Source organism: Urtica dioica, chromosome 12 (genome assembly GCF_054948205.1).
Source record: "Urtica dioica subsp. dioica isolate 48M chromosome 12, U.dioica_male_clone48M_v1_H2, whole genome shotgun sequence".
Classification (NCBI taxonomy): Eukaryota; Viridiplantae; Streptophyta; class Magnoliopsida; order Rosales; family Urticaceae; genus Urtica; species Urtica dioica.
In genome coordinates, this window is record NC_142767.1 from 19,959,269 (window position 1) to 19,986,212 (window position 26,944).

A 26,944-nucleotide genomic window follows, 5' to 3' on the forward strand; every position below is an offset into this window, starting at 1 on the left:
GGCTGTCTCGCTTTTGCGTCCACTCTTCGAGGCCATCGCACGAAGTTCGCGCCTCGCGCACGTCGCTGTGTGTTCATTGGCTACCCACCTGGGGTTAAGGGCTACAAGCTATTTGATTTGGACACCAAGGAAGTTTTCTTGTCTCGTGATGTTAGCTTCCATGAGATGGTTTTTCCTTTTCTTGATGTCAAGCTTGTTAGCTCTATTCCTGATCCCTTTGTGACAGTTGTGCTTCCGAGGGCATCTGACGACTCTATGGCTGATCCCCCAGACCCTAGCCATGTTGTTGACCGCAGCCCCCTGCCTGCTGTGGTTATTGAGGACACACCTGGTGCTGGTTTACTGACGCCTGATTTGTCGCTGTCTCCATCAGCCAGCTCGCCAGAACAGCCTCCGCTTGCTCAAGTTGTTCGTCGTTCCGTGCGCCCTAGTCGGTTACCCCAGAAGCTACTTGATTTTCATCTAAATCAAGTCCTCGAGGCTCCGGCACGTTCACCCCCACATTCGCTGGACAAGGTCCTCTCTTATACTCGTTTGTCTTCTTCCTTTCATCCCTTCATTATGGCTGTTTCCACGGTGTTTGAGCCACGGTTTTATCACCAAGCGGCTAAGGACGACCAGTGGTGCTTGGCTATGAAGGAAGAGCTAGCAGCCATGGACGCTAATCATACTTGGTCGGTGGTTTCTTTGCCTCCGGGTAAGCACTCTATAGGCTGTAAATGGGTTTTTAAAAACAAATTCCATTCAGATGGTTCTTTAGCTCGACACAAGGCACGGTTAGTTGCCAAAGGTTACAACCAACAATAGGGTGTGGATTTTGTGGATACTTTCTCCCCGGTGGCTAAGCTAGTCACGGTCAAACTCTTGCTGGCCTTACCTGCTTCTCATGGCTGGGAACTTGCTCAATTGGACGTCAACAATGCCTTCCTTAATGGAGACTTGTTCGAGGAGGTATACATGGACCTTCCTCAGGGTTACTCTCCTCCGACTAACCCCTTGCCACCTGGTTCCAAACCCGTTTGTCGTCTTCACAAGTCCATATATGGGTTAAAGCAGGCTTCGCGGCAGTGGAATTTGAAGTTCACCCAGGCTATAGTGCAGTTTGGATTTGTACAGTCTAAGGCCGATTACTCTCTTTTCACTAAGGGACGTGGTTCTCGGTTTGTCGTCGTGCTTGTATACGTCGATGACATCATCGTTGCCGGTCCTAATTCGGACCTCATTGCTGCTGTGAAGGCTTTTCTTGGCACTCGCTTCAAGTTGAAGGATCTTGGTGATTTGAGGTTCTTCCTTGGGCTTGAGGTTGCACGTTCCTCTTCTGGTTTGGTGATCTCTCAACGACAGTATGCTCTACATTTGTTAGAAGATTTTGATTTCTTGGACTGCAAGCATGAGAAGTCTCCAATGAATCCAAAAACTCCCCTTGCTGCCTCCAACGATGAGTTGCTTTCTGATGCTACGTCCTATCGTCGTTGGATTGGTCGCCTCCTGTATTTGACGATCTCTCGCCCAGACATCACCTTTTGTGTCCATACTTTGAGCCAATTCCTTTCGGCTCCTCGTGTCCCACATCTTCAGGCAGCGCACCACCTGCTTCGCTATATAAAGGGCACTCCTGGGCTTGGCCTGTTCTATTCGGCCTCACCTTCTTCTCAGATCCGCGCCTTTTCAGATGCTGATTGGGGCACTTGCTCTGACACTCGTCGGTCGGTCACTGGTTTTTGTGTTTTTTTGGGGGACTCTCTTATTGCATGGAAGTCTAAGAAGCAATGGACCGTTTCGCGATCCTCCGTCGAGGCCGAGTATCGTGCACTTGCTTTGGCTGCCTCTGAGATCATTTGGCTTCAGCTATTGTTGCGTGATTTTGCTGTTCCATGCCCTTCTCCGGCTGTCTTGTACTGCGACAATAAGGCTGCTGTGCACATCGCTTCGAACCCCTCGTTTCACGAACGCACCAAACACATAGAGATCGACTGTCATTTTGTGCGAGATTGCCTTCAGCGACAGGTTCTGAAGCTCCTGCCCATTCGTTCCAGTCTGCAGCTTGCTGACATCCTCACCAAGCCGCTTGTTGGATCTGCTCTTCGGTCTCTCGTTTCCAAGATGGCTCTCAAGGACATCTTCAGGCCGCCATGAGTTCCATCTTGCGGGGGCGTATTAGAGTCCTCGTTATTATGTCATTTTATTATCATGTCGTTTTTACTCTTTTATATTGTCTGTAATAACAGCCTCGATGGCTTTTTAGTCTTTTACATACAAACACTGAATGTATAAGTACTCTGCTTCATTTCAGTATTGGGTTAATCAGAAAATGAGAAAAGCTCTACGTTTCTCACAAACACTCTCTCGTTCCTTATCATACGATTCATGAACTACGATTGTATTAATATATAACTCTCTTGTGCTCCGGGGAGTTTAGCGGTTCAATATCATTATTTCTAATATGAGCCACTTAATTTTGCAGGGATTGAGTCCTTCGATTCCAAGTGATCTATTAGGGCGAATATTAGATAATTTATCACGTAGTTCTAGACTTCTAGTACCTCCGGTTCCATAAATTTGTGGCGATCGAGCTACAGAATACAAATTTTGAAATGTTAGGATGCACATAATTCCAACACCGTATTCTGTCGAGATATTATACATGTATAGGAATGAAAGGATATACGTTGGAGATATATATCGGCCGCCCAACCCATTAAAGATCTCTCTCTCTCTCATACACACACACACACACACACACATATATATATATATATATATATATATATATATAGAGAGAGAGAGAGAGAGAGCCTTTGCGTATTGATGTAGGTAGATAAAGGTTGTAAATATGAAGACTTAGAGAAAATAAGTGTTAAAACTTGAAAGTTAAAACTTATAAGAGGTCAAAGTACACCGAATGCGAATATAAAAAGAAAAGGGATGACAAACCACACACTTTGGTTATCTGTCAGCAATCGATACGGTGTCATATTGCCGGCCCAGATATTTTGCTTTCAAAATATCAGAGGACTGTGTGTGTTCTTCAATACCCAACTCACAAAAAATATCTTCCCATTAAACTACGCTTTTAATATTCTTTTCTAATTATATTTTTCGTCATAAATATCAAGGCTTTATCATAAAGTTCCGAAGATATTTTCACCGACTAGGCCCACTTTTTCCATACCGGGCAAAAATAACATTTTGGTACGCGCTCCTCTTGCCTCTTTATTTTTCTCTTCTTTTTTTTTTTCTTTAATCATTATTTGTTATATTAATTCTCCATTTCCTTCACCACAATGATACTTCCGTAGATCAAGTTAAAATCACGTGCTTATAACATCCACATGTTCAAGATAGATGAATAACAAAGATCTCCATTGATCAAAGAAAAAGAAGTTTTGATCTTTTTTTTTTTTTTTACAAAAAAGAGAAGTTTCGTAAAGGAAAATATCTATTTAAAAAAAAAAGCTAAATATAAAGTCAGATACTTGTGATCTTCTACTACGGCTAAAGTATCGTTTTAAAAAAAATTCAATAATCTCTCTCTCTCTCTCTCTCTCTCCTGTCTGTATAAAAGCCATAGAAGAGAAGAAACTCCATCCTTAAAGGAGATATTATCAGGTATTTCAGGGGCGGTATTTATATAATACAATGAACAAGGAAACGACGTCGTCGTCGTCATCGGGATGTTGGACCAACGAGAAACACTCCAACTTCTTGAATTCGATGGAAACCTCGTTCGTCCGTACCATGTTAGGGAACAAAAGGCGTCTTGACCGTTACATGCCTGACTCGTCAGACTCAACCCTAGACTCGAAGCCTTATTATTATCAGAGTTGCAAAGTTCCCAAGCTTGACATTAACTCTTCAGGTAATTATACGACTGAATAACATCTAATGTATAATTAGGGTTTTTTATTTTTATTTTTTAAGGTGGTGCAATAAAATAAATTAACATTCAAAATTTGAACAGCTCTTCATTTTACAAGTGCCAATACGCTGGAACGAGCTTTCTCAAAGAATTTTTTTTTTTTTTTTTCATTTTAATTTGTCTCGCCAACCAAAAACCACATCTAAATCCAATGAATGCGCTAGCTAGTATTTGAATTAATACGTTAATTTTATCGGATCTGCGTCGAGAGATATTTTGATGTTTCCAGCTTCGGCTGACGTAGCTTTAACTCTTATCTAATACGCTGATTATTATTAGTTATTAAAATACCATTTTATTATGGAAAAATTATCTATTTAGCTACGTCACCTTAGCTAACTTATTCTTGCTTTTTGCTTGTTTAAAAACATAATACAGGCCCAACCAGAGGCAAAAATATGGACGGTGGATCTGGAAATAGATCTAGGAGGAGAGTAAAATCTAAACCGTTAAATTCATCAGAAGATCAGGTCGGTTATAATTGCGTCGCCCATCATAAAAAAAAAAAGTAAAATAATCTAAGCCACATCATACATATCCTATAATTAATATGATATATATATATATATATATATAATATTACAAAAATACATATCAACATCAATAAGGTGAAACAGTATAGCGGGTCTTTTACGTGCTTAACAACCGCTTTACCGTGTAGTAATAATTTTTTTCCATAGCATTTAATGCCATAGATTGGTCGAGTCGATATATATAGATATATAATATATTGATAATTTTTATTTATTTTAACGCAGCATGTGGCTTGATGATCTTGATCCTCGATGAAACAATATATACTTGCCTTGGCTGATCTTTTTCTCTTATTTCTTGTTTTGGATGATAGGTGGTCCCACAGTTCAGGATCAGAAATGTTGAAGCTAAAGTTCAGAAATAGTAATTGGACGCTCCTAATAACCGATAAAGATTCTTTGTATGTTTTTTTCTTTTTCTTCAATTATCGTCTATTTTAGTGTGCATGGTATAACAATTTGAAAAATATCTCATGGTACATTAAGATTAATATTAAGGACTTTGATTTTTGCAGGGATAACAAGTTGCCATGTGCATCAAGTGCGTGTCTTCAAAGGCCAGAAAGCTAGATTTAAATTAGCTAGATCTTTTTCTAAACAATAATAATTTGTTTATTTAGATGGTAATTGGAAGGTTATAATAAACTACTATGGCTTTTCTCTGCCCATCAAAACTGGCTGCTCTGCTTAGTTACGGAAGATATTTTGTTTTGTAAGCCTATGTTTAGGTATTTTAAGACTACAAGGAGGGCAATCTACTGCTCCCAAATGAGAATAGGTTCGAGTCACGGTCAAAGTAATTAATTTGTTAAATAAATATGAATATTTTTATATTGGAATTAGGAGATAATACAAATTATAGATGAGTCTTAATCGTGATCAGCTGGAGTCTTATCGCTAATTAGGAGTTTGTTTGGCCTAAATCAACAAAGATATTTGTTTAGATCTTATTTGTAGCCATACTAAACTCGTTTATACACTATAAGCGATTTTGTAAAATATTTTTTGTAATTTCGTCTAGATACATATTTATAGAATATATTTATAAATGCGCCATTTATAAAAGATATAATCAAAACAAAATCTAAACATGTATTTTCCATTATTGAAAAAGAAAGGGTGGATATTTTCAAAAGATAAACAATAGATAGATTGATTAAAAGCATATAGAAAGAAGGATGATATCGGAGAGAGAGATAGAGAATATGAGAAATGTAGATGAAATAAAATGAAATGTTTAAGATCTATATTGCTTTATTAAATATATAAGAAAGAAATGAGAGAGAGAGAGAGAGAGTTAATACGTATAATGTATGTATGTGCGGAGAGAGAGAATTAATACGTATAATGTAGAGAGAGAGAGAGAGAGAGAGTTAATACGTACAATGTATGTATGTGTAAAATCAGTGTAAATGATTCATACTTTAACACATAATATCTGTAGTTTTAACTTTCAAGTGCGAGTGGTGACGAAGTTGCCAAGTTACTTGTTTGTTTGCCATGCAATTCCCAAGAAACTACGTTACGACATAAAAATGACATATATGATGACTCACCATTTATTTTTATGAATATGAGGACATACAATTGAATTATTAATTGGTGAAATATTATATTGTGTGTGTGTGTGCACGCATTAGTACTCTTCGTGGACTTTTAGCACAGACTATCTTTCCTCGGAAACGATCACAGTCGAAAACTTCTCAAAATATTCATATCCCATTATCACATTGGCATTATGTACAAAGATATTATTTATGTTTTTTTGAGAACATGTACAAAGATATTATATATGAATCATATTTCGTTTGATAAAACGATATTTTTTAAGTCATCAAAATGGACCTGCTAAGCTGTACATGATTTCTTAGCCGAATGTAGCTTTTGCTGCAGAATTTCTGCATAATTTATGGATGGAAAAAAATTCAGCAGAAGCTGTACATGCACAAAGTTTGTTATGCTTCATGCAATTTAGATTATAGATACACCTTTTATTATTTCAAAAGCGTTAATGGGTTTCTAATATTTTATGTGAGTGATTAGAATAGTTCTCTTGAGTGGGCATCATCATTAGAGCATCTCTAATACAAGTAACTAAAATTGTTTTACACATCATAAAAAATAATATTGTTTATTTATTTTTATCTACATCAACATTTGTGGTATCTTACATAAAAATACTCCAATGGTGGTAGCACCAAAAATTGTTAAAAGTGGATCTCACTCTATTCAAGACATTGACGTGTTTAGTATTTTATTATTATTTTTATATTAAAAAAAAGTTGGTATTGGTGCCAAAATTGACTACTTTGTCATAATCATTACAACTCATAATATTAATATGCAAATATAAAAATGACATGATATTGCCAAATAAACAATAAAGCAATTTTAGTTGTTTGCATTGAAAATGCTCTTACCAAAATGATATTTCAATAGTTTAGTGTTAAGTTTTATTCTTTTGAAGACCCTTGATCCCCATTTGATGGGATTTACTTTACACATTACGCGTGGAAACATATATTCGTTAAATAATCAATGTTGAACTCAAGTTATTGTGTCTTCTTGACACACGTAAGCACTCAAATCCGACGTTATTGACGAGTTTTATTTTAATTGAGGTTATTATAAAAACGAAAACAGTATCTATATATTTGAATTAGCAACATGAGATTGTTTTCCTACTATCTAATGTTTGTTTCCTCAAAAAATCAAATCAAGAAAGAATAAATGCAAAAAAGAATAGTTTATTATAATTGAATATGGGCTTTCTTATACTTATACAAGGTCACCACTACAAAATTACATTTTATGATATTAAAAAAAATATAATCTAAAAATATTCTGAGAGATTCTAAAAAATAACCTCTATGTAAGAGAATTAAAAAGATCCATCATTTTAAGACCTAAATACGTCTTAAATATCTAAGTAAAACGACTCCAAATCTATACATATGGAAAACGATTTAAAATCTCTATGTTGATAAAAATCTCCGAATCACTATTAAATAAAACTTTAAAATCGTGTATGGACATACTTATGTCGATGCATTTTTCATGTCTTACCTCAATATTTGTTTTTGTGATTTAAAAGCTAATTAGGATGGATTTTAAAAATTCATTAGAGTTAATTTTCTAAACGAATTGCTAAGTCAATTTGGAAATTTAAACATCTTAACTTTAAGTCCCGCCGATGGATTCGTGTATTAGCGTGAGACTTTTTTTTTTATATCTCATGTAGCTTTTATCATTCTAAAAATTAGGTAAATAGCTAACTAAAACGTTTGAAATTGCTATATAGCCAACGTTTCATAAATTTTAGATAAATAGCAATAAAAATGCCGTGGCCTAATAATTTAAAATTGTTATTTACTTAAGATTTACGTCTGAAAATATATGAAAGTGGTTATTTACATAAGATTTACGAAATGTTGACTATTTAGCAATATCAAACTGTAAATGTATTTAATTACCCAATATACCCTTTATTATATTACTTGAATTTAGGGAGAGAGTTAGACATATAATTAACTTATTTAGATTTTCACATTAAATTTTTTGCATAATCAACTAAATAATTAAGAAAATATTTTAAATTAGACAAGATACATATGCGGAGCGGCGAAGCTGATAGAGATGTGGAGCGGCCTAGATACATGAGAGAGAGAGAGAGAGTTTCAGGGCTATTTGACCTAGGAATAGCCACAAAAGTTTATAAGCTCAATAAACGAGAACTACATAACGCTACTATTTTGTTTCCGAAAATTGGAAACATCTGCGAGCAATCGCGGTTGTAAGTCGTTATTTTCGGAGTGTATGTTTTGTTTATGTGACGCAAGTCATGGAAGGACTAAGCTCAATATATCCTTTATCTATAGTTCAAATAAATGGGTGAACGTAGTATTTGTTATGTTCATAAGTTATACATAGTATTTGTTACGCCAATATTTTCCATTCAACGACATCCCCTTGCAAAGAGATCCATAAAACGACCATTTGAAAAACTAACTTGAGCCCATTTTGTACTTGTGTGTTTTTCAAGTGATCGTTTTATGGATCTCTTCGCGAGGGGGTGTCTTTTTTTCTTTTTCTTTTTAACGAAAATATCGGCGTAACCATAATAAAATCAAATTTGACCAAAGTCATCATCGATCCCAATGCACAAAAACCAATAACAATTCTTGTTACTTGAAATATTTAGATAAAAAAAAAATGAAAGTTACCCGAACTATCCCATTTGCAAAATTTAAGTGGAAGTTATCCAAATTATCTAGTTTTCATAAAATTTTCCGAGAGTATCTTACTTATTATTCTAAGAATATGTTATTTTATTTATAAAAAAAATATATAATTTTTACTGTTTTTCTTATTATTTATAACTTTGTTTGACTTTTTTTAGCAGTTTACAGCTTTATTTTAATTTTCTTTGTCGTTTATATCTTTATTTTAAATAACGAAAAAGCCATATAAAATTGAAAATCATATTATTTATGATATTATTTAACAATTTGAGCTATTTGGAGAATTACCATCATATTTGGAGTGTTTTCCCAAATAGGATAGCATGTATACTTTGCAAGCCTAGAAAGAGAGTGTTTTAGTGTGCTCTAGACGGATGTAAAGAGAGGTCTGAAGGTTTTTTGTGAGATACTCTTAACATAATTTAATCCCGAATGTGATCGACTTAACTTTCTCGTATGCTTTATTTTTTATGGAAATTTTTCGCTCGTATATTGATCTGCGATTGATAGCCATTTTAACTATTGTCTCCCGAATAGGAATTATTACGGCAAAGGCGAACAAATAATCAAGAACTATTATGAAAAAAATGATTAGGAAAATATGCCAAGTACATAGAATTTATTTTAATTTTTAATTAATCCAAAAACAAAAACAAGTCCAAAGGGTCCCACACATTCAAGTCACAATCTCAAGAAAGTCCTAGGATTTGTGATGAGGAAGGTAGCTTTTCGTGGGCCTCGAGAGAATAATGAAGGCTTGGGGCGAACCTGAAAGTTGTTTTTCTCAAGAGGATTCCTTGAGCTTGCTTCGTCCTTGCCTAATTATCTCTGACCTAGATGTTGTCAAGGTTCGGTCTTCTTGAGCTCTTTTTCCTATAAGAAGTAAACAAAGTGAGATGGAGGGTGCAAAGGATTTTCCCTCGTCGCGCGCTTCGACGCTCAACATTAGCTCTATTTTTAAAGTGAGAAGATGAGTATATGATTATATGTTGAGTTTTTGGGAGTGGATCGGAGAAAATGAGAGAGAATAGTGGAGAAACCAATTTGGTAGCATTTGACCTCTCTCCTACGGAGTGGGCTTGATTTAGGTCCAGGGAGCGGCCTTGAAGCCTGTGGAGTGAGCTTGATTTAGACACGCAAAGCGGCCTTGAAGTGAACCCGTGTAGTGGGTTTCATTTAGGCCCGCAGAGTGGCCTCGAAGTGAGCTTGTGTAGTGAGTTTGATTTAGGTCCGCGAAGCAGCCTTTGAGTAACCCGTGGGGTGGGCTTGATTTAGGTCTGTCGAGCAACCTCGGAGTGAGCTAATTTGACCTCGTTTTGTACTTGTGTATTTTTTTAGTGGTTGTTTTATGGATCTCTTTGCGAGGAAATGTCATTTTTCTTTGAACGAAAAATATCGACGTGATAGTAGTAAAATCAAATTAGGTCGAAGTCATCATTGATCCTAATGCACAAAAACCAATGCATAAATTATGCGAGGGTATCTTACTTATTATTTCAAGAATATGTTGTTTTATTTATTAAAAATATATATATCATTTTTACATATTTTGTTGTTATTTATAATTTTATTTGATTTAATTTGTTTTATCTGTTTACGACTTTATTAAATTTTCTTGGTTTTTTTTTTTTTTTTGAGAACTAAATTTTCTTGGTTGTTTGTAGCTTCATTTTAAATAACGACAAAGCCATATACAATTGAAAACCATAAGTTATATATATGATATTATTTGACAATTTATGCTATTTGGAGAATTACCATCATATTTGCAGAGTTTCCCCAAATTGGATATGGAAATTAGCCATAGCCATTTTCGTACAAAAATTTCAAAAATTAACCATTGCACCGCTTATTTTTCATAATAAACGTTTTAAGTTTTGAAATGTTCATTATACCCTTAATGTTAACCAGTTTTCAATAACTGTTAATCAAATTTCAATAGCTGTTAATCAAATTTCAATAACTGTTAATCATGTTGAAATATATCAATATTTTGAATCAAATTTCAATGATTGTTAATCAGATTTAAAAATTGTTAACCAAAATTGAATAGCTCTTGATCATATTTCAATAACTGGTGACCGCATTTCAATAATTGTTAACCATATATCAATAATTGTCGAAATGTTTAGAAAACGTGAGTGAAATATAAAAAATGATGCACGTTATAGACTAATTATGTAATTTTATCTAGTATGTTTACTTTGCAGGTTAGAACGCATAGTCCAATTGATCTGGAGTTTTCGTGTGCTCTAAACCGATTTAAAGAGAGGTTTGAAGTTTTTTTGTGAGACACTCTGACATAATTAATCTCAAATGTGATCGATTTAACTTTGTCGTATGTTTTTATTTTTATTTTTTATGGAGAATTTTCTCGTATGATGATTTGCGATTGATAGCCATTTTAACTATTATCTCCCAATTTGATAGCCATTTCAACTATTTTTATTTTTTATGGAGAACTTTCTCGTATGATAATTTGCGATTGATAGCCATTTTAACTATTGTCTCCCAAATTGGTATTATTACTGCAAAGACTAACAAATAATCAGTAACTATTAAGGCAAAAATAACAAGGAAAATATGCTAAGTACGTACGTACCATTTATTTAATTTTTAAATTAATCCTTAAAAAAAAAAAAAGTGCAAAGGGTCCCACACTTTCAAGTTAGTAATTAAGTTAAGCGTACTTGACAAACTTTCTAAAATAATTTGTTTAATTAAATAAAATAAAAATATCAAACAAGACTTCGCTTGATTGAAGAGATCTAAAGAAAAAACCTTGTTTGAATTTTGAAACACTTTTTGCGTTTGTTGTTCTCAACTTATTGTGCTCCAAAGTCACAGACCGAGAGAGAGAACACAATGCACGAGTTTTTCCAAACCTATAAGAACCCATTGTTACAGTCCACTCTATCGATCTCTCTCACAGCTCTCATCGTCTTCCTCAGAATCCCCATCTTCTTCCTCTACGCTCTCCACACCTACATCCACCCGGACCACCTCAACAATGGCGTCAAAGCCGCGATTCGGAGGCCCGATAGCTCCGATTCGGCTCCCAAACCCGCCTCCGAGCTCAGGAAGAGACCCAAGCCCAGCAAGGACAGCAAGTCCGACTTCGACGAAAGCAACGCTCAGATCTTCCGGCTAAAGCTCGACGAAGCTCAAATCCAGTCGCGCCTCTTCTCCGACGAGTACCGAAACCTCTTCGCCGTCTCTTTCGTCGGTATCGCTTCTCTCACCCTTCAGATTTACTTGGATTCCGATTCGGAGAAAAGAACCGGAGTATTGGAGAAAGGGGCTTTTATCCCCGTGCTGTTAGGTTTCGCCGCCGTTTTTAAATCCCTAATATTGATGTTCAAACTCTCGTTCGAGAAATCCGCTTCTCGGCGATCGGAGAAGCAATTCGGCGTCGCTTTCGGTGTTATCGGATTAATAATAGGGATTATGATCACCTCTCTCTCGGCCACGCCTTCGATTCTCGACTTCGATTTCGCGTCCGTGGACATGTACGGAAGCCTCTTCGTCGCCATTCTGATGGGCTTGATAGCCAGCGTTGTCCTCTCTCCGGCCACGAAGATCGCCCGATCGTTCTGGCTCGGGACCGATCAGATCCGCTGCAACTTGTCCATGGTCACTTGCGGGCGGTTCGCTCGGCTGATCTTGTACGCGAACCACTCGGCGCTGACCTTCGCGGCTCTGCTGTGGATCAAACCCTTGACCGAGCTTCTCGTCGTAAACGAGAGCAGATCCGATATGAGGCTTCACGGGAATATCGGATTCTCGGCCTCGGATTTCTCGAAAATCAGGGTTTGGGGACTTTTGGCTTCGGGCGTTTTGCAGCTCGTGGCTGTTCGGCCGAACCTGCAAATGTACTTGAACGAGGCGTTACTTTCTTGGTATCAGAGATTGCACGCGAGCAAGGTACCCGATTTGGAGTTCAGTCGGGCCAAAGTGTTCCTCCACAACCACTATCTGTGCCTCGTCGTCGTTCAGTTTCTCGTGCCTCCGATTCTGGTTCTCACGTTCCTCGGGCTCTACCAAGTGGAGGGCTTCGAGCTCGGAAGCTACGAGTCTGTTTGCAAGCTATTGCCTTGCTCCGCTTTCGCTAAAGAAGTGGCTTTGTTCATGGCTTGGTGGGTTTGTTTCGTCTCGGCCGCTTTCACCTCCGCCACGATCGCGTTGTTTCGGAGCGGTCATTTGTATGTTTCTTGATGGGTTTAATTGCTTTCGGATTTTTCTTCCATTGAATTTTCACAGTAGAAGTTATAAGTTATAACAGCCTTTGAGTTGAAAGGATTGTTTTGGACTGGTTGATTGTTTTGTAGCTGTCATTTTGTCGGAGATTAACCACGTTACAGGGGTTTTAGTTACTGAATTGAGTATGTGAATGTTGATTTTTTTTTACGATCCTGAACAATTTGTTTCGGGTATTCGATATCACAATGTCAATGCTGGTATATATGTTCGAAATGACACTCATCAATTTTTTTTACCTTGCTCTTTGATAATGTTATGAACAGCAAAACCTAATAATGACAGGTTTTGATCCAACCGCAACGGAATGTTCTGTTTTGAAAGCGGATGGAATTACGGCGAAATCGGTTTCAGGTACTATTAGACAAAACAAACTAAATTACAAAAAAGTTATTGCGACTCCACTTGGTGAAGTTTTGAGAAGAAGGTTTTGTGTAGATTGAGTTCACATGAGTACATTTGGACTTTGCTTAGAAAGTCAACCCAATTCTATCCTCTAGATTGGTAGGCTCAACATTTCCAGTGTGAGTAACTTGATTGAGCTTTCCTTATACTCAACGCCGTTTTCTCAAGATAAGCGCAAATCTCTTTAGTTTTAGCTTTGATAATGACTTAACAGAGAGTACCTTCATTTTTTTTTTTGTGTTCTTGTTGTTTTGATAATTATTTGTGTTTGTAAGGATGAAGCTTCAAAGCAATTTGGTGGCAAAAGATTGTACTGTCAAGGAATCAATTTTGTTAGGATCTAATTTGGGGGACCGAATCAATGCATGAGAATGTATGGATGAGATGCGAAAAAAAAAAAAAAAAAAAACATCAATTTTTGAAACAAAAATAGTTTTGGCTTTTTAGTTTTTAGATGACTATACCAATATCAATGCAAGAGTTTTGTACCACATGTTTGGGATAGCATTATTCTCTTTATCTTTTATCTCTCTCTTGATTTACTGCAACTTGGGTAGAAAAAAAAATGATTGATTTCAGAGGACTTCTTATAATTGTTCTTCCTGGCTAATTTTACTTTTGGATTAGGATTCATACTTAAAAGTTGTGATGACGGATTGTTATATTTCCAATCACTAAAATAAAATTAAAATATGGAAGCTACTACGTGGAAATGGAATGGAATCTACTAGTACACGCTTCTTCTTTTATTTATTTTTTTCCCACTTTCTAGATCTCATGAAAGTGGCTTCTGTGCTTTTATTATGGAATATCAATAGTGAATACCATGTGATGTCTACTACTATATAAGTATAGTGCAAGGAAAATCAAAATACATGTTTTTTTTCCTGATAAATTGGTTAGTATCAAAATAATAAATCCAAATTGTCGCACCATATTTTTTTAGAAGATGAGGATCCAAATTGTCACTTAGGTAACATCACCTTTAAAAAAAAAAAAAAACTTGTTACATCACGTTGAACTCTTAATCTTTTTGTTGTGTTATAAGTTATAGCTTGTACCATTTCTTTTCCAGATTATCAATTAAACGCCAACCATGACTCCGAGTTAGAAGATTAACAAAAATGTTGTTCGATAATCCACTTTATAATGAAAAAAGAAAAGAGAAAAAAAGGAAAGGAGAAAAAAACTGATCAGTTTGAAAGCAAAATACAAAAATAGAAAGAGAAAAAAAAGTTTATCCGCTAAGAAACCGACACGTATTGAAAGAGATGGAGAAAATCTTGGAAGTTTCTCGAGGAAAAGACGTAACGTAGTAGCTTCGTTTCTTCCTCCTCTCTCTCTCTCTCTCCTCATCGTTTTTATCCTCTAACCTGAACTTTCTAGAACTCCAATCTCTCTCTCTCTCTCTCTCTCTCTCGTTGAAGCTGGAACGTTAGGGCTAGGTTATGGCAGCGGAGGCAAACGGCGATCCGGCTGTTGGCGGAGGTGGATTAGAGTCGCAGAGATCTCTTCCGACTCCGTTTCTGACGAAAACCTTTCAGCTCGTCGACGATAAAGACATAGACGATGTGATCTCGTGGAACGACGACGGATCTACGTTCGTCGTCTGGAATCCGACGGTCTTCGCCAGAGACTTGCTTCCGAAGTACTTCAAGCACAACAACTTCTCTAGCTTCGTCAGGCAACTCAACACCTATGTAATCGATTCTCTCTTCATCTTCTCTCTTGAAGAACTTAATTCTGAATTTGAAAATTTAGTTCTTTTTTTTTTGTTTGTTTTGGTTCGGTTTGTAGGGATTTAGGAAAGTAGTGCCGGATCGGTGGGAGTTCTCCAACGATTGCTTTCGTAAAGACGAGAAACGGCTTCTCTGCGAAATTACACGCCGGAAAATCTCCGCGGCGGTGATTGCTCCGCCTCCGGCGAAAGCTATGTTGTCTCCGTCGAATTCCAGCGAGGAACAGGTGATGTCGTCGACATCGTCGCCGGGGCGTGGACCGGCGGAGCTCGTCGACGAGAACGAGAAGCTTCGGAGAGAGAATCTCCAACTGACGAAGGAGCTCGCGGAGATGAAGTCTCTCTGCAGCAACATCTTCTCCATGGTCTCCGGCTTCGCATCCGTCCAGTGCGACTCCGGTTTCCGAGAATCAAAGCCGCTAGATCTGATGCCTCAGCCACCGCCTGCGACGGCGCTGGCTCAGGTCAGCCCTAGGCTCTTCGGCGTCGCAATCGGAACCAAGCGTGCGAGGGAAGATCAAGACGAACGACAGCGACAAGAAGAGAAGCAAAACGACTGCGTCGCGTCAGCGTCAGCGTCGGCGGAGGATAACAGTGACGGTGACGGCGAAAAGGAGATGGACCTGAAGCTCCGTCAGCCTAACGGCGTCAGCTTGAAATCTGAGCCCTTGGATGTGGATCATCAGGAGAAGCCGTGGCTCAAGAACTGCCACAGGGCTAATCAAAGGGTCTGTAATTGACGATCACGACGACCAAATGAGTCACGGTGGTGGTCCACCGTGTCATGCTGTTATATTAGCGTCTGTGTAGAATAATAGTCCTTACAAGGAGAGGCACGTGTCGGTTAAGTGACACGTGCCCTCACTAACCTTTTAGGACTTTATATATTATATTATGTAGTATATATTCAAGAAGTTTCTCGGACCTACTACTAGGCTACTTCGACGCTTTTGTCAATGCCCTTTTAGAATATATATTTTATTCCGTTTTCTTTTTAGTTTTCTCTAATTATGTAACTTTTGAATAGAAGTTTGTGCTTATGTGTTAAATACTTAAAAATAAATTGTATTATTCAAGTTTCAAGTTAGAAACTACGCTTGAATTAATTAGCGTTAACTCAATCCAAAGTTTGGAGTTGAAGATGAAATGAAAACGATGGATGTGTGAAAGGAAACACTAAATTATGATGGGACATGAGAGTCGTATATTCTTTTTTATTTTTATTTTCTATTATTACATGACATTTGTAGTCTCTTCGAAGCACCGAAAAGTCGGAAAACAAAACATACTTCGTCATCCAAGATAAATTTAATTATTTACACGAAATCATGCAACTTTACATTTTGTTACTAAACATAACACATATTGAATTGAGATGAGAGTGATTTTGAGCCGGATTGCTTTGATTTTTCCAATTTTTAAGGAAAAATGTCAAAATTAATTTTGTTATAAATTTTTTTGCAGGTGTACAAATATTATTGATAATGTTATTTCTATTTTTTAACTTTAGCCATTTTATTAATTTTAAACATTTTTTTTAATATTTTATATATTCATTAGTTTCAAGGGTCAAGCGGCTATATAGCCAAATAGAACTTAAGCTTTTGCAAAATAGCCATAGTTTGTCAACTATATGCAAACTAGCCAAAGTAAGATTAATCTAGGCTGGATTAAATTTAATCCCAACGAACTATAAAGACAGAATGTAAGTTTTATGAAGGCTGGATTAAAATTAATCGAGGCAGGATTAAAAGTCGTAGTACTTTCAATTGGCTATTTTGCTATACCTAATGAAACTATGGCTATTTTGCAAAAGTCATAGTTTGAATTGACTATTTCATACCTTGGCTTTTCATTTAGAAGAGACCCGGATTCTAAATATTGGACATTTGTGATGGTTCAGGGCGAGTAATACAAGCGTTCAAATCTTAATTTGTGATAGGTTGCTATTGTTTACTATTGAATAAGTTACAACTTACAAGTTACAACAGTTTGCGATAGCTTTTGTAAATATGTTTTTGTGATGCCTTATCATAAGTTGCGATTTTTTTTCAAAAGTTTTTTTTTGTCGACGAGCTGCATTTATTTATTATACTTGTAGCAATTCTTTGGTATGTTCATGCGTTAGGTTGTGATGATTTTTATACATTTTCTATTTTCTTTATTTCCACGAGTTCATTTACTTTTTCAATGCATTACAATTTATTTTATAGTCAATTCAACATAGACTTTTATAAAATAAATCTATCCTTGTGAGGACTTACCTATCGAGGATCAATTTGTGAGTCCTGTAGTGTCGAATACAATGACGATATTATGCTGAAGCTGGTGTGAGATAGATTTGTCAATATCGAAATTGCTGGTAGGGTCGAGATATAGTTGTTATGGCAATCCCATTCACTGAGAGGATGCAAAAAAAAAAAAAAAAAAAAAAAAAATTGCTCTAGTGATGGCAAACAATTTGCATTCATTTAAACCTAAGTTTCACATGTAATGAAAAAAATGGGCTACGCCAATAGTTCAATAACTCATCATATTTTTAAAAATAATCAAAATTTTATTTTATTAAGAAAATAGTCATGAAGTCGAAGTAAATTAATTAATTGATTAAGCCAATTTAATTTACTCAAGAAAATAGTTTATCAAACCGAAGTAAATTAAATTAACTTAAACAGTTAATTAATTTATTTTGGCCGATAGACTATTTTCTAAATAAAATGAAACTTTTACTAGAAACTTAAACATATCTAAAAATTGGGTAGTTGTAACAAACTTAAACTACAAATTTATGAAGTCACTTCAATGCACCATAAAGTATTGAATGTCATCACCCCCTTCTCACAACAATTAAAACAATGTTATAATTAATCATATTTTATTAATCAATATCACGGTCTAATAAAGAATGTCATCTTAATGGTACCGTAATTCTAGTGAAAATATACATCATAGAATTTTCAAAGAATATAATATTATATTAAACAAATAAAAACAATTCAAGACAAAACAAAACAATTCGTGATAGTATCTTGAAGAAAAAAAATGCTCAAAAACTCTATAAATAAAGTTTTTTTCTCTCTTAGAGAGAAAAAAAAAACTATATATATAGATAGATGCTTCTTAAGGAAGTGGGTGGTTGCATATCTGTTGAAGAGTCCTCTTAGTCCCTAAGCTCGACAATCAAAGACACCATTGTGGACTTCAAAGAATAAAATAAAAATTAATTGTTAGCACATATATTTAATTTTCTATAATCATTCGGCTAAAAAGAGTAACATTTCTAAGCGGGATTGACAACGAGCAACGTTTTAATGATATAAAATTTCACTAAAAATTTCAGCTCTTTGGCATAACACTTGATCTTTTACAAGCTATATATAACAGAATATTCCATTTTGCCTTTTTATTATTTTATAGAAGAAAATTCGTATTGGAAATTGCATGAAATGGTGTGACTAAAGTTTTAAGTCTTGAGTTAGCTGGAATGTGAAAACATGTCGGGTCCAAACTCCGAAATATATTAAAAAAAAAAGAAAACAAAATAAATTTTAAGTAAATAACTATTGAAAAGAGAAAGTCTCACATTGATTGTGTGGCTGAATGAACATGTGTTCATAACTTCATATATCAATTGAGCATCTTCACTTAGTATCAATTGGTTTTAAGATGTAATTCAACGTGGTATCAGAGCTTTGTATATTCACACAACTTGAATTTGGCCTGGCCCACGCGAAGCGTGAATGTGATTGTTAATCGGCCTGATCACGCTACGCGCACTGACGGAGCCAGCTAAGGCCCAGGGTGGGCTCCAGCCCCCCCTCAATTTTTTTTTTTTACATTTTTTGCCCATTTTTAAAATATTTTACATTTTTTACCCTAAAAATTTACACTTTTGACCTTTTTTTTAATTTTGCATTTTTACCATGAATTTTTTTTAATTAGCCCCCCCCTAATTTTTTTTCTTTCAAATAAGCCTCCCCTATTGAGTTTTTCTAGCTCCGTCCCTGGCTACACGTGAAGAGAGTATTGAAGTGGAAAAATCTCACATTGATTTTGTGTGTGAATGAACATGTGTTTATATATCAATTAAACATCTCAACTTAGTACCAATTGGTTTTAAGATAAAATTTAACAATAATCACGTCCATATATCCATGGGCGTAAATTTACGTAAACACCCCATTATTTTATTTTAATGAAAGGACAAACAATGAATATCACGTTATCTTTATGACTATTTAACTAAAATTTACGAAACGTTGGTTATATAGCAATTTTAAACGTTTTGATTGACTAATTATATATTTTTTCTAAATTAATTAATTATTGTCTTTTTTTTTTATTTCTGTTAAAAAATAATTACTCAATACACAATTCGCCTGTACGAAAAATTATTAATTTCAGAAAAATGAATTTGTAACTAACTTTCTCCCGATAAAATTAGACAAATAAAGAGATGAGATGATAAAAAAATAACAAAAAATCCTTAGAAAATAGCAACAACAAAAAATCAAAAAAAGTGGAAGAGTATTCGTGGTGCGTGAACGTTGACATACATGTGGACAGTGGACCTCTTAATTATAAGTAATTCGCAACATATCGATTCTATATCGATTCTAGTAGAGCTTGTGAGAGATAAAATTGAGAGAACCCTGAAAAATTATTTGAGTAATAGATTCGTGAGAATCCTAGGGATTTCAAGGTTGTAATCTCAAAACACACAAGTGGAAGCTTATTCGGGTTGCCGAAATAGAGATGCTATCGAATTATAAATCATATATAATTTATTGCTGGTAAATTTTATTATAGAAACAAAAACGGCAAAAAATACCCATCATGAATATCGACTTCATAAGAGTAAAATATGCTCAAGAAATAAAATTTTGAAAAGGCTAGAAAGTTGGGCTTTCATAAACCCAAGGGGAGAGATTTCGGCCCAAAATATATCTTTTATTTGAGAAGAACCTCACGTTCCACATTTTCAACCCTATTCTCTGAAATTCTGCTCTACTTTTAAACACTTGCTCGAAGAGTGATGTCTGATACCAATCATTGGATTCCCAGCAGAGATTGTATTATTCGGTGCTTTCATTGAGAGACGAGATTTACACGGGCTAAGCATTTTTATCCACGGGTAAAATATCGAATATTTGAAGAGAGATACGTGTCAACTAGATTGTTTTTGACGAACGAGGAAAAGTAGCACATATAATATACTCACAATAGAATTTTAATCAACTCAATTCAGCATCAAGGGCAACGGTATTTTGCGTCGATGGATGATCGGAAAATAGTGCGTTGACATACTCAAAGCATCGGCGATTTCAAGTGGTTTCATCCATCGATATCGAAGACCACAAAGATCAAACGTAGCATCAAACACAAGAGCTCAAACATAGAGAATATCATGAGAGTAATAGCTTTAAGTGAGTAAAAGATATATTTCAATTCTGTAAGGAAATAATATAATACAAAGAACCTCAAGACCAAAATTAAAAAGAGGTATCCCATTCCACATGTTGATATCTTTAGCTTTCTAGTGTCGTGTCACACATGTTGATCTCATTCCAATGACCAAAACTTGCTTTAGTTTGCAGATGTCAAGTTTTGATTGTTGATATTAGTAAATCATGGGAAATTAGTCTATATGAGTGAGTTAAACATTCAATATTCACGTGCACTTACAACAATGAAATATTTTATCGGAAAATTCCTATAAATTGAACGTATTTAGTGTTTGGTCACTACGCGTTGTCCTCTATTTATAGTTGCATCTAGAAACTACATTGTGGTTTTATATATATAAAAAAAAAAAAAAAAAAAAAAAAAAAAACATCATTTTATATAAATTAAGAAAAAAAAACTACATCATTTTATTAGTTAGTGTTACTGATCTAGGCTTAAGCGATGCTGAAGTGAGACGTATCACCACAAGATAGGTCTCACCTATATCTATTTGTGAGCATGAAATTCAGTCCTCATAAAAAAAATATGTACCCTCCTTTTTTCTCTGGCATATTTTAAGCCCTTTCAAATAGTATTAGGTTTACATATATAAAATAATTAATTTTTTTAAAGGTATATATAAAATAAGTATTAGGTATTAGACAGTCAAATAGACAAGAAACGCCTAATTAAATAACTGTAGTACAGAGTTCGATATTCCAAACTTTATTCTTTAAGGACATCAACAAATTTTATAATAGATCAGAATGAGCATTCTTCTATTTTAATTTTTAATGAAGCGTAGATCCCCGAAGAGTCCACCACCGCGGCAGTGTCGCTCCGGCCAAGGAAGAAAACCTCTGGCGCCACATGTAGAATCCACCACACCCTATTTATTGATGCATAAAATAAATAAACAAAAAATTAGAAAAATATCCAATTTAAACTTTTGACATTGTTAAATAGCAACGTTCGATAAATCTTAGGTAAATAGTCTTTCAGACCTAAATCTTAGGTAAATAACTAACGTTTGATATTGAAAGTAGCTATTTACTTAAGATTTTCGTCTGAAAGTGATTATTTACCTAAGATTTACCAAACATTGGTTATTTAGCAGTGTCAAACGTTTAAGTTGGTAGTTTTCCTAATGGACCCATAAATAAATCGGAAAAAAAATGTTTCATATTAAGAAGATGAAATCAGGGATTTCTAACCTTGACAACAGTGAAAGATGAGTGTTTGTTTGTTCATAAATAATTCGACAAGGATCGTCGTTTACGAACGCTAAATATCGTTTCTTAGCTTATGTGGTTCAAAACATGGGCTTGAATATATTGGCCACATTATTTAAATTTGGGTTCAAAAAGAATCTCGAAATAGTTTGGCAAATACTTTGAACATTAAAATTCTAAATTAGAAAAAAGACTAAAAAAATGAAGCTAGGTATTCAAAAAAAAAAATATTACTAACATGGCTAGAATTTGATGTTAAATTTTTTAATTTGAATAAATTGATCTTGATTTTTTTTTATTTTGAATATAATGTATTAGCAAAAAAAAAAAAAGAGCTATGTATTTAAAAAAAAACAAAATACTAACGTAGCTAGCATTTATTTATTTAAACTAGCTAGAATTTGATGTTGAAAATTTTCAATTTGAATAAATTATATTAACAATAATGTAAATGACCAAGTAACATTGAAAATCTACGCATTATATCAAAATTTTACGAAATTCAAAAACCATATTTTAGTTTAAGTCTTAAAATATTTATATTTTGAAGGAATTGAAAAAAAATAGATTTAGCCTAATTACATTCCATATTTATGAATTGAGTTAAATCTATAATTCGGAATGTGTGTACTGTTTAGAACATACAAAATGTTTTTGTAAATAAAATTTGATAGTAAGAATAAAATAATAAAGGGTGTTATGTAAAAAAAAAAATAACTTTTCAATTATAAAAAAATTATAGTGTTAAAAAGAACTTTTCTAAGAATTGATGATATAAAATTAAAGCAAAAAAAAATAGCACAAGTGAGTTTATCTTCACATGGATGTCAAAGAAGCAACTGATTGTCACTCACGTGGTGTCACTACATTAGAAACTGAATTACAAAAAAAGAGGTGCAATGTAATCCTATACTTTTATATCAAACTAAAATAAGAAGTTCTCATTTTTACACAAAAAAAAAATAAAAATAAAAATAAAAATAAACCCCTCATATCTCTCTAATTAATAACCTAGTTTTCAAATTTTCAAACAATTTCTCTAAACATCCAAAAGCTTTTCCAACAAAAAGGGCATCAACTCATCATGCATGCTTTGATAACGATTTTAATTTTTTTTTTTTAAAGTATGATGTTTAAGTAAATCAACCACACTTCGACGTATAAAAGAAAACATTCCTTCGAAATATGAAACAAGATACGTTTTGGTTTTAACGAAAAGAAGACACATTATACAATTGGATTTTAATTATTATTATCATTTTTTTTTTTGGGTAGCTAAAGCAATTGGCCATATGTCTACGAATTGCACGTTCAAGAGGAGTACACGTGGCTTATTTGAGTAGAATGTTTGGTTGATAGCAGAAGCGATCATATAGTGCGTCAGTAGCGAAAACGAATATCAAAATAGGATAAGAAATCTTTTCATTTCATCAGTAAAGAAAAAAGAAAAGCAAAAACAATTTGTACATGTCATGTAGTTTCTGGCAGACACAAATAGTCTTGCTCTTTTTTATTTTATTTTAAGGGTTAATAGACTTGCTCTTTCATATGTAATTTCACATTGTGTATTATTGTTCTTTCAACGTCACAAACGTGTCCGATACCAAGAGGCTTATGGGACGAAACACATCTTAGACCACCGGTCTAGTGGCTGGCCTTCTCAAATTCCTTTGGTATTTTCCTTTATGCACTGAGTAAGAATATGAAGGTGAAAGAAAAAGAAAAAGGGTTAAATACCTGACCAGCTTTATGGTAAATATATATATATATATCTCTAGCTATTGTCTAGGCTGTTTAGCTATGGGATGGGATAGAGATGAACTGAAAATCCATTTAATATATCTCTCTATAAGTTGTCGTCCTTATAGGACGAATTCTTGTGTTCATTTTTTAATGACTAATTCTTATATGGGAACTTATATATGATCGACAAAAATATATTAGCACAAAGTTTGAAGACCACACACGGAGCTAAAAATTATCGAGCACAACAAATGCATCGGAGGAGTAATTGACTATTCAAACAACATGGATATAATCGTGACTTAAGGCACACTCTCACATTATACCAAGAAGAACCACACACAACGAACATGTGTGGAACAATCATCCTAATACACAACAACTAAATATTAGTGGGTCTGATCAACCCATGATCCATCATGAAATCGAGCACCATAAAAATTGAATTATTAGAAGATGAAGAACGGAACATCTCACGTATGTATAACACTTACCACCAATAATTCTACACATATATAGATTAGTCTAATTTAGAAGATAGTCCGGTTTGATTGTTTAGAGTATTCTATTCGATACAATTGGTTCTCGTTGTAGCAATTGTTTAGAGTCCGGTTTGTCATCAATAATTATATGTATCGAAAACAAATTTTCTTATATGCAAAATTTATGATAAGAAATTTAAGAGAATACTATTTTTACTACTTTTAAATAAAAGATAAATATCGTTTTAAAAATAATTATAAAAAATGAATAAAAACTCCAATAAAAAGTCCTTTAGTCAAAGTCAAACAGACTGATTGGATATATAATAAAAGGAAAAGGGAAAGCAGCATCGTACGTGGCGATGCACTTATGCCTATCTTATAGTTCCATGCAAAAGGTGATTTATTTAATCAACTGTTTATCTTATAAATGGAACATTATAATTGAGGCCGCCTATGTTCATCAAGAATATTCTTTAATTTCCTTTTCCAAAACGAAAAATAAATTATTAAACATTACTTCATTGGGTAATATGCTGTTTCATTAAACTCGATCGGTATAAGATGCCCTAATATTTTGAAATGATGGTTCACGCACTAAACTATTAACAGGCTCTGAGGAGGGCAAATGAATAATGTATAAGAATATATAACACTGTAGAAAAAAATAACATCCGATTATAACAACTTTTATATGAGGAATATATCACACTAATGCAATGTAATGGAGCGAAGAAAAAAAAAACGTTATTGAAATTAGAGCTGAAGAAAAAGAATATTATAAGAATATAAACGTTGTCAGTCGTTCAAACTTCAAACAGAAGAATAGTATTATGGGTCTCGTCAAACAGTTGAGAAATGCATTTTCTGTGGACATTTCAATGACAACAAGACATTGTTAGTCAGATATTGAAGTATACCTGGCGATTCAGCGATCAAGTAGTTTGTGATATGTCTAAGAGTTGTTCAACTTCAACGCTTGAAGGATAATTGACGATCCAATAAATAAAGTGATATTTAATGTTTTAGTAGTCCACATTTCATGACAATCTGCAAATATTACATATAATATTCCTAAATGATGCCTTGCCGTGCCTTTTAAATCCCAGCCAATTACATCACAATCACTGCATCTTGAGGTTTTTTTATGTTTTTTTTTTTTTTTGCTCAATATTATATTCTCCTTCACAATTATAAAATTGTTGGTATATTTGTCAAACCATTACACTGAAAAAATGCATGTCTAGAAACAATTCTAGAGCGAACTCTACCTAGAAATTTTTAGTGAGAGTTGCCTATATAATTAGCATGCATATGTGTAATGGGTTGATCAGCTTTACGTTAAACTTTGTGCATTCGAACATTTAGTGTCTTATTAATCAACACCCCGTTTTAATCTATTTTACTAATCTTATTTTGACCACCAATTATATGCTCAGACTTTTTCCCTTGGTAGCCTTTGCTCTTATTTTATGACCTGTGTTATTTTACTATATTTTTACCAAATCTTATATTTTCTCTAATTTTTACCCAAAAAATTTACAAATTAACCTCTGAAAAAAAAAATCATTTTAGTTCCCCCTTAGTTTAGAGTCCAGCTTCAATAAATTATATATATATATATATATATATATATATAATTATAAAAAATATTATATATATATATATATATTCAGGTATTATATATTATAGAATTACTTTGCAATATTTTAAAGGGTACTCTAGCAAAGTAACCATGTTGAAACGTTGTAATTTTAATTTGGCCAACGTTTCAAAAAATTTAATGAAATAGCCACTGCGATGATGTGTCAGTAATTATTGCATAAAAATCCAGAAAGCCAATAATTATTAACAGATGTTAACAATTAATAACAATTATTTATTTTGTTGTATTTTCTCATATAAAAATTTCTCATGATCAGACTCTTTGCTCTTTTACCCACCACTATTTATGAGCTATTAAAAAAATATAAGATGATATATACGCATAATCGCGTCTTGGTGTGTACATATAACCAAGGATTGAAAAACCGGCACCGGAACCACCAAAACCGGATTTTTCCGGTGGTTCCGGGGGAACCGGACCGGGATCCGGGTGGGAACCCGGTTCCCACTTCCCGGTCCGGTCCAGGTAAAAAAAAAAAAAAAAACCGGGTATAAATACCCGGTAAACCTAAAAAAAAAAAAAAATGGGACGGTAAGCTCGAGAGGATTTCCCGGCGCGACCCATTTCCCGACTCGCCGAAGGCCAAAGTTGCCCAGATCCCCCCGGTAAACAACTTCCCGGTGAGGTTCCCGGCCAATTTTTTTTTTTTTTGTGATGATTTTGAGTTTTTAAAACTTTAAATCTTGAAATTTCTTGATAATTTTTTAAGATTAAGTATAAATTGATAGTTGTGAGCATTGATGTAGTGTTGAATTAACTTTGTGTTGATGTTTGTAATTTTTTTGGATTTAATCCGAATTATTTAGTAAATTTGTGATTAGTTAGTGATGATTAAGGTTATGATGAACTTGTTTATTGATTTATGAAGAAATTTTGTGACTTGTTTTTAATTTTAGAGTTTTTGTGTTGATGTTTGTAATTTTTTTGGATTTAATCCGAATTATTTAGTAAATTTGTGATTAGTTAGTTATGATTAAGGTTATGATGAACTTGTTTATTGATTTATGAAGAAATTTTGTGACTTGTTTTTTATTTTAGAAATTTTGTGTTGATGTTTGTAATTTTTTTGGATTTAATCCGAATTATTAGGTGATTTTGTGATTAGTTAGTGATGATTAAGGTTATGATGAACTTGTTTATTGATTTATGAAGAAATTTTGTGACTTGTTTTTTATTTTAGAAATTTTGTGTTGATGTTTGTAATTTTTTTGGATTTAATCCGAATTATTAGGTAATTTTGTGATTAGTTAGTGATGATTAAGGTTATGATGAACTTGTTTATT

The 26,944-nt window shown here is 34.1% G+C and overlaps 3 protein-coding genes across 4 annotated transcripts; all 3 read left to right on the forward strand.

The window, feature by feature from the left end:
• The first annotated feature begins 3,076 nt into the window (after positions 1 to 3,076).
• Positions 3,077 to 5,400, forward strand: LOC149380073 (uncharacterized). Of its 2 annotated transcripts, XM_089603571.1 has the most exons (5): positions 3,077 to 3,192; positions 3,610 to 3,859; positions 4,298 to 4,389; positions 4,767 to 4,853; positions 4,968 to 5,400. In XM_089603571.1, exons 2-4 carry the CDS (start codon positions 3,640 to 3,642, stop codon positions 4,815 to 4,817), a joined length of 363 nt encoding a protein of 120 aa, XP_089459697.1. In that variant the 5' UTR covers positions 3,077 to 3,192; positions 3,610 to 3,639; the 3' UTR covers positions 4,818 to 4,853; positions 4,968 to 5,400. The 2 variants fall into 2 exon arrangements, with proteins under 2 accessions (XP_089459697.1, XP_089459696.1); XM_089603570.1 differs by lacking the exon at positions 3,077 to 3,192 and having other exon boundaries at positions 3,511 to 3,859.
• A 6,055-nt stretch (positions 5,401 to 11,455) lies between these two features.
• LOC149380074 (transmembrane protein 161AB protein) lies at positions 11,456 to 13,071 on the forward strand. The gene has a single exon (XM_089602196.1). The coding sequence runs from the start codon at positions 11,559 to 11,561 to the stop codon at positions 12,906 to 12,908; it is 1,350 nt and encodes a 449-aa protein (XP_089458322.1). The 5' UTR covers positions 11,456 to 11,558; the 3' UTR covers positions 12,909 to 13,071.
• Positions 13,072 to 14,558: 1,487 nt separating this feature from the next.
• Positions 14,559 to 16,096, forward strand: LOC149380075 (heat stress transcription factor B-2a-like). The gene is made up of 2 exons (XM_089603226.1): positions 14,559 to 15,055; positions 15,153 to 16,096. The coding sequence occupies exons 1-2, from the start codon at positions 14,804 to 14,806 to the stop codon at positions 15,831 to 15,833; spliced, it is 933 nt and encodes a 310-aa protein (XP_089459352.1). The 5' UTR covers positions 14,559 to 14,803; the 3' UTR covers positions 15,834 to 16,096.
• The last annotated feature ends 10,848 nt before the right edge of the window (positions 16,097 to 26,944 follow it).

What these genes read in the sequence shown, in the direction of transcription:
- LOC149380073 (XM_089603571.1), top strand. Translation starts at nt 3,640, where the DNA reads ATGAACAAGGAAACGACGTCGTCGTCGTCATCGGGATGTTGGACCAAC. An exon ending in GCTTGACATTAACTCTTCAG is followed by an intron (nt 3,860 to 4,297) that starts GTAATTATACGA and finishes AACATAATACAG; the next exon opens with GCCCAACCAGAGGCAAAAAT. An exon ending in TAAATTCATCAGAAGATCAG is followed by an intron (nt 4,390 to 4,766) that starts GTCGGTTATAAT and finishes TTTGGATGATAG; the next exon opens with GTGGTCCCACAGTTCAGGAT.
- LOC149380074 (XM_089602196.1), top strand. Translation starts at nt 11,559, where the DNA reads ATGCACGAGTTTTTCCAAACCTATAAGAACCCATTGTTACAGTCCACT.
- LOC149380075 (XM_089603226.1), top strand. Translation starts at nt 14,804, where the DNA reads ATGGCAGCGGAGGCAAACGGCGATCCGGCTGTTGGCGGAGGTGGATTA. An exon ending in TCAGGCAACTCAACACCTAT is followed by an intron (nt 15,056 to 15,152) that starts GTAATCGATTCT and finishes TTCGGTTTGTAG; the next exon opens with GGATTTAGGAAAGTAGTGCC.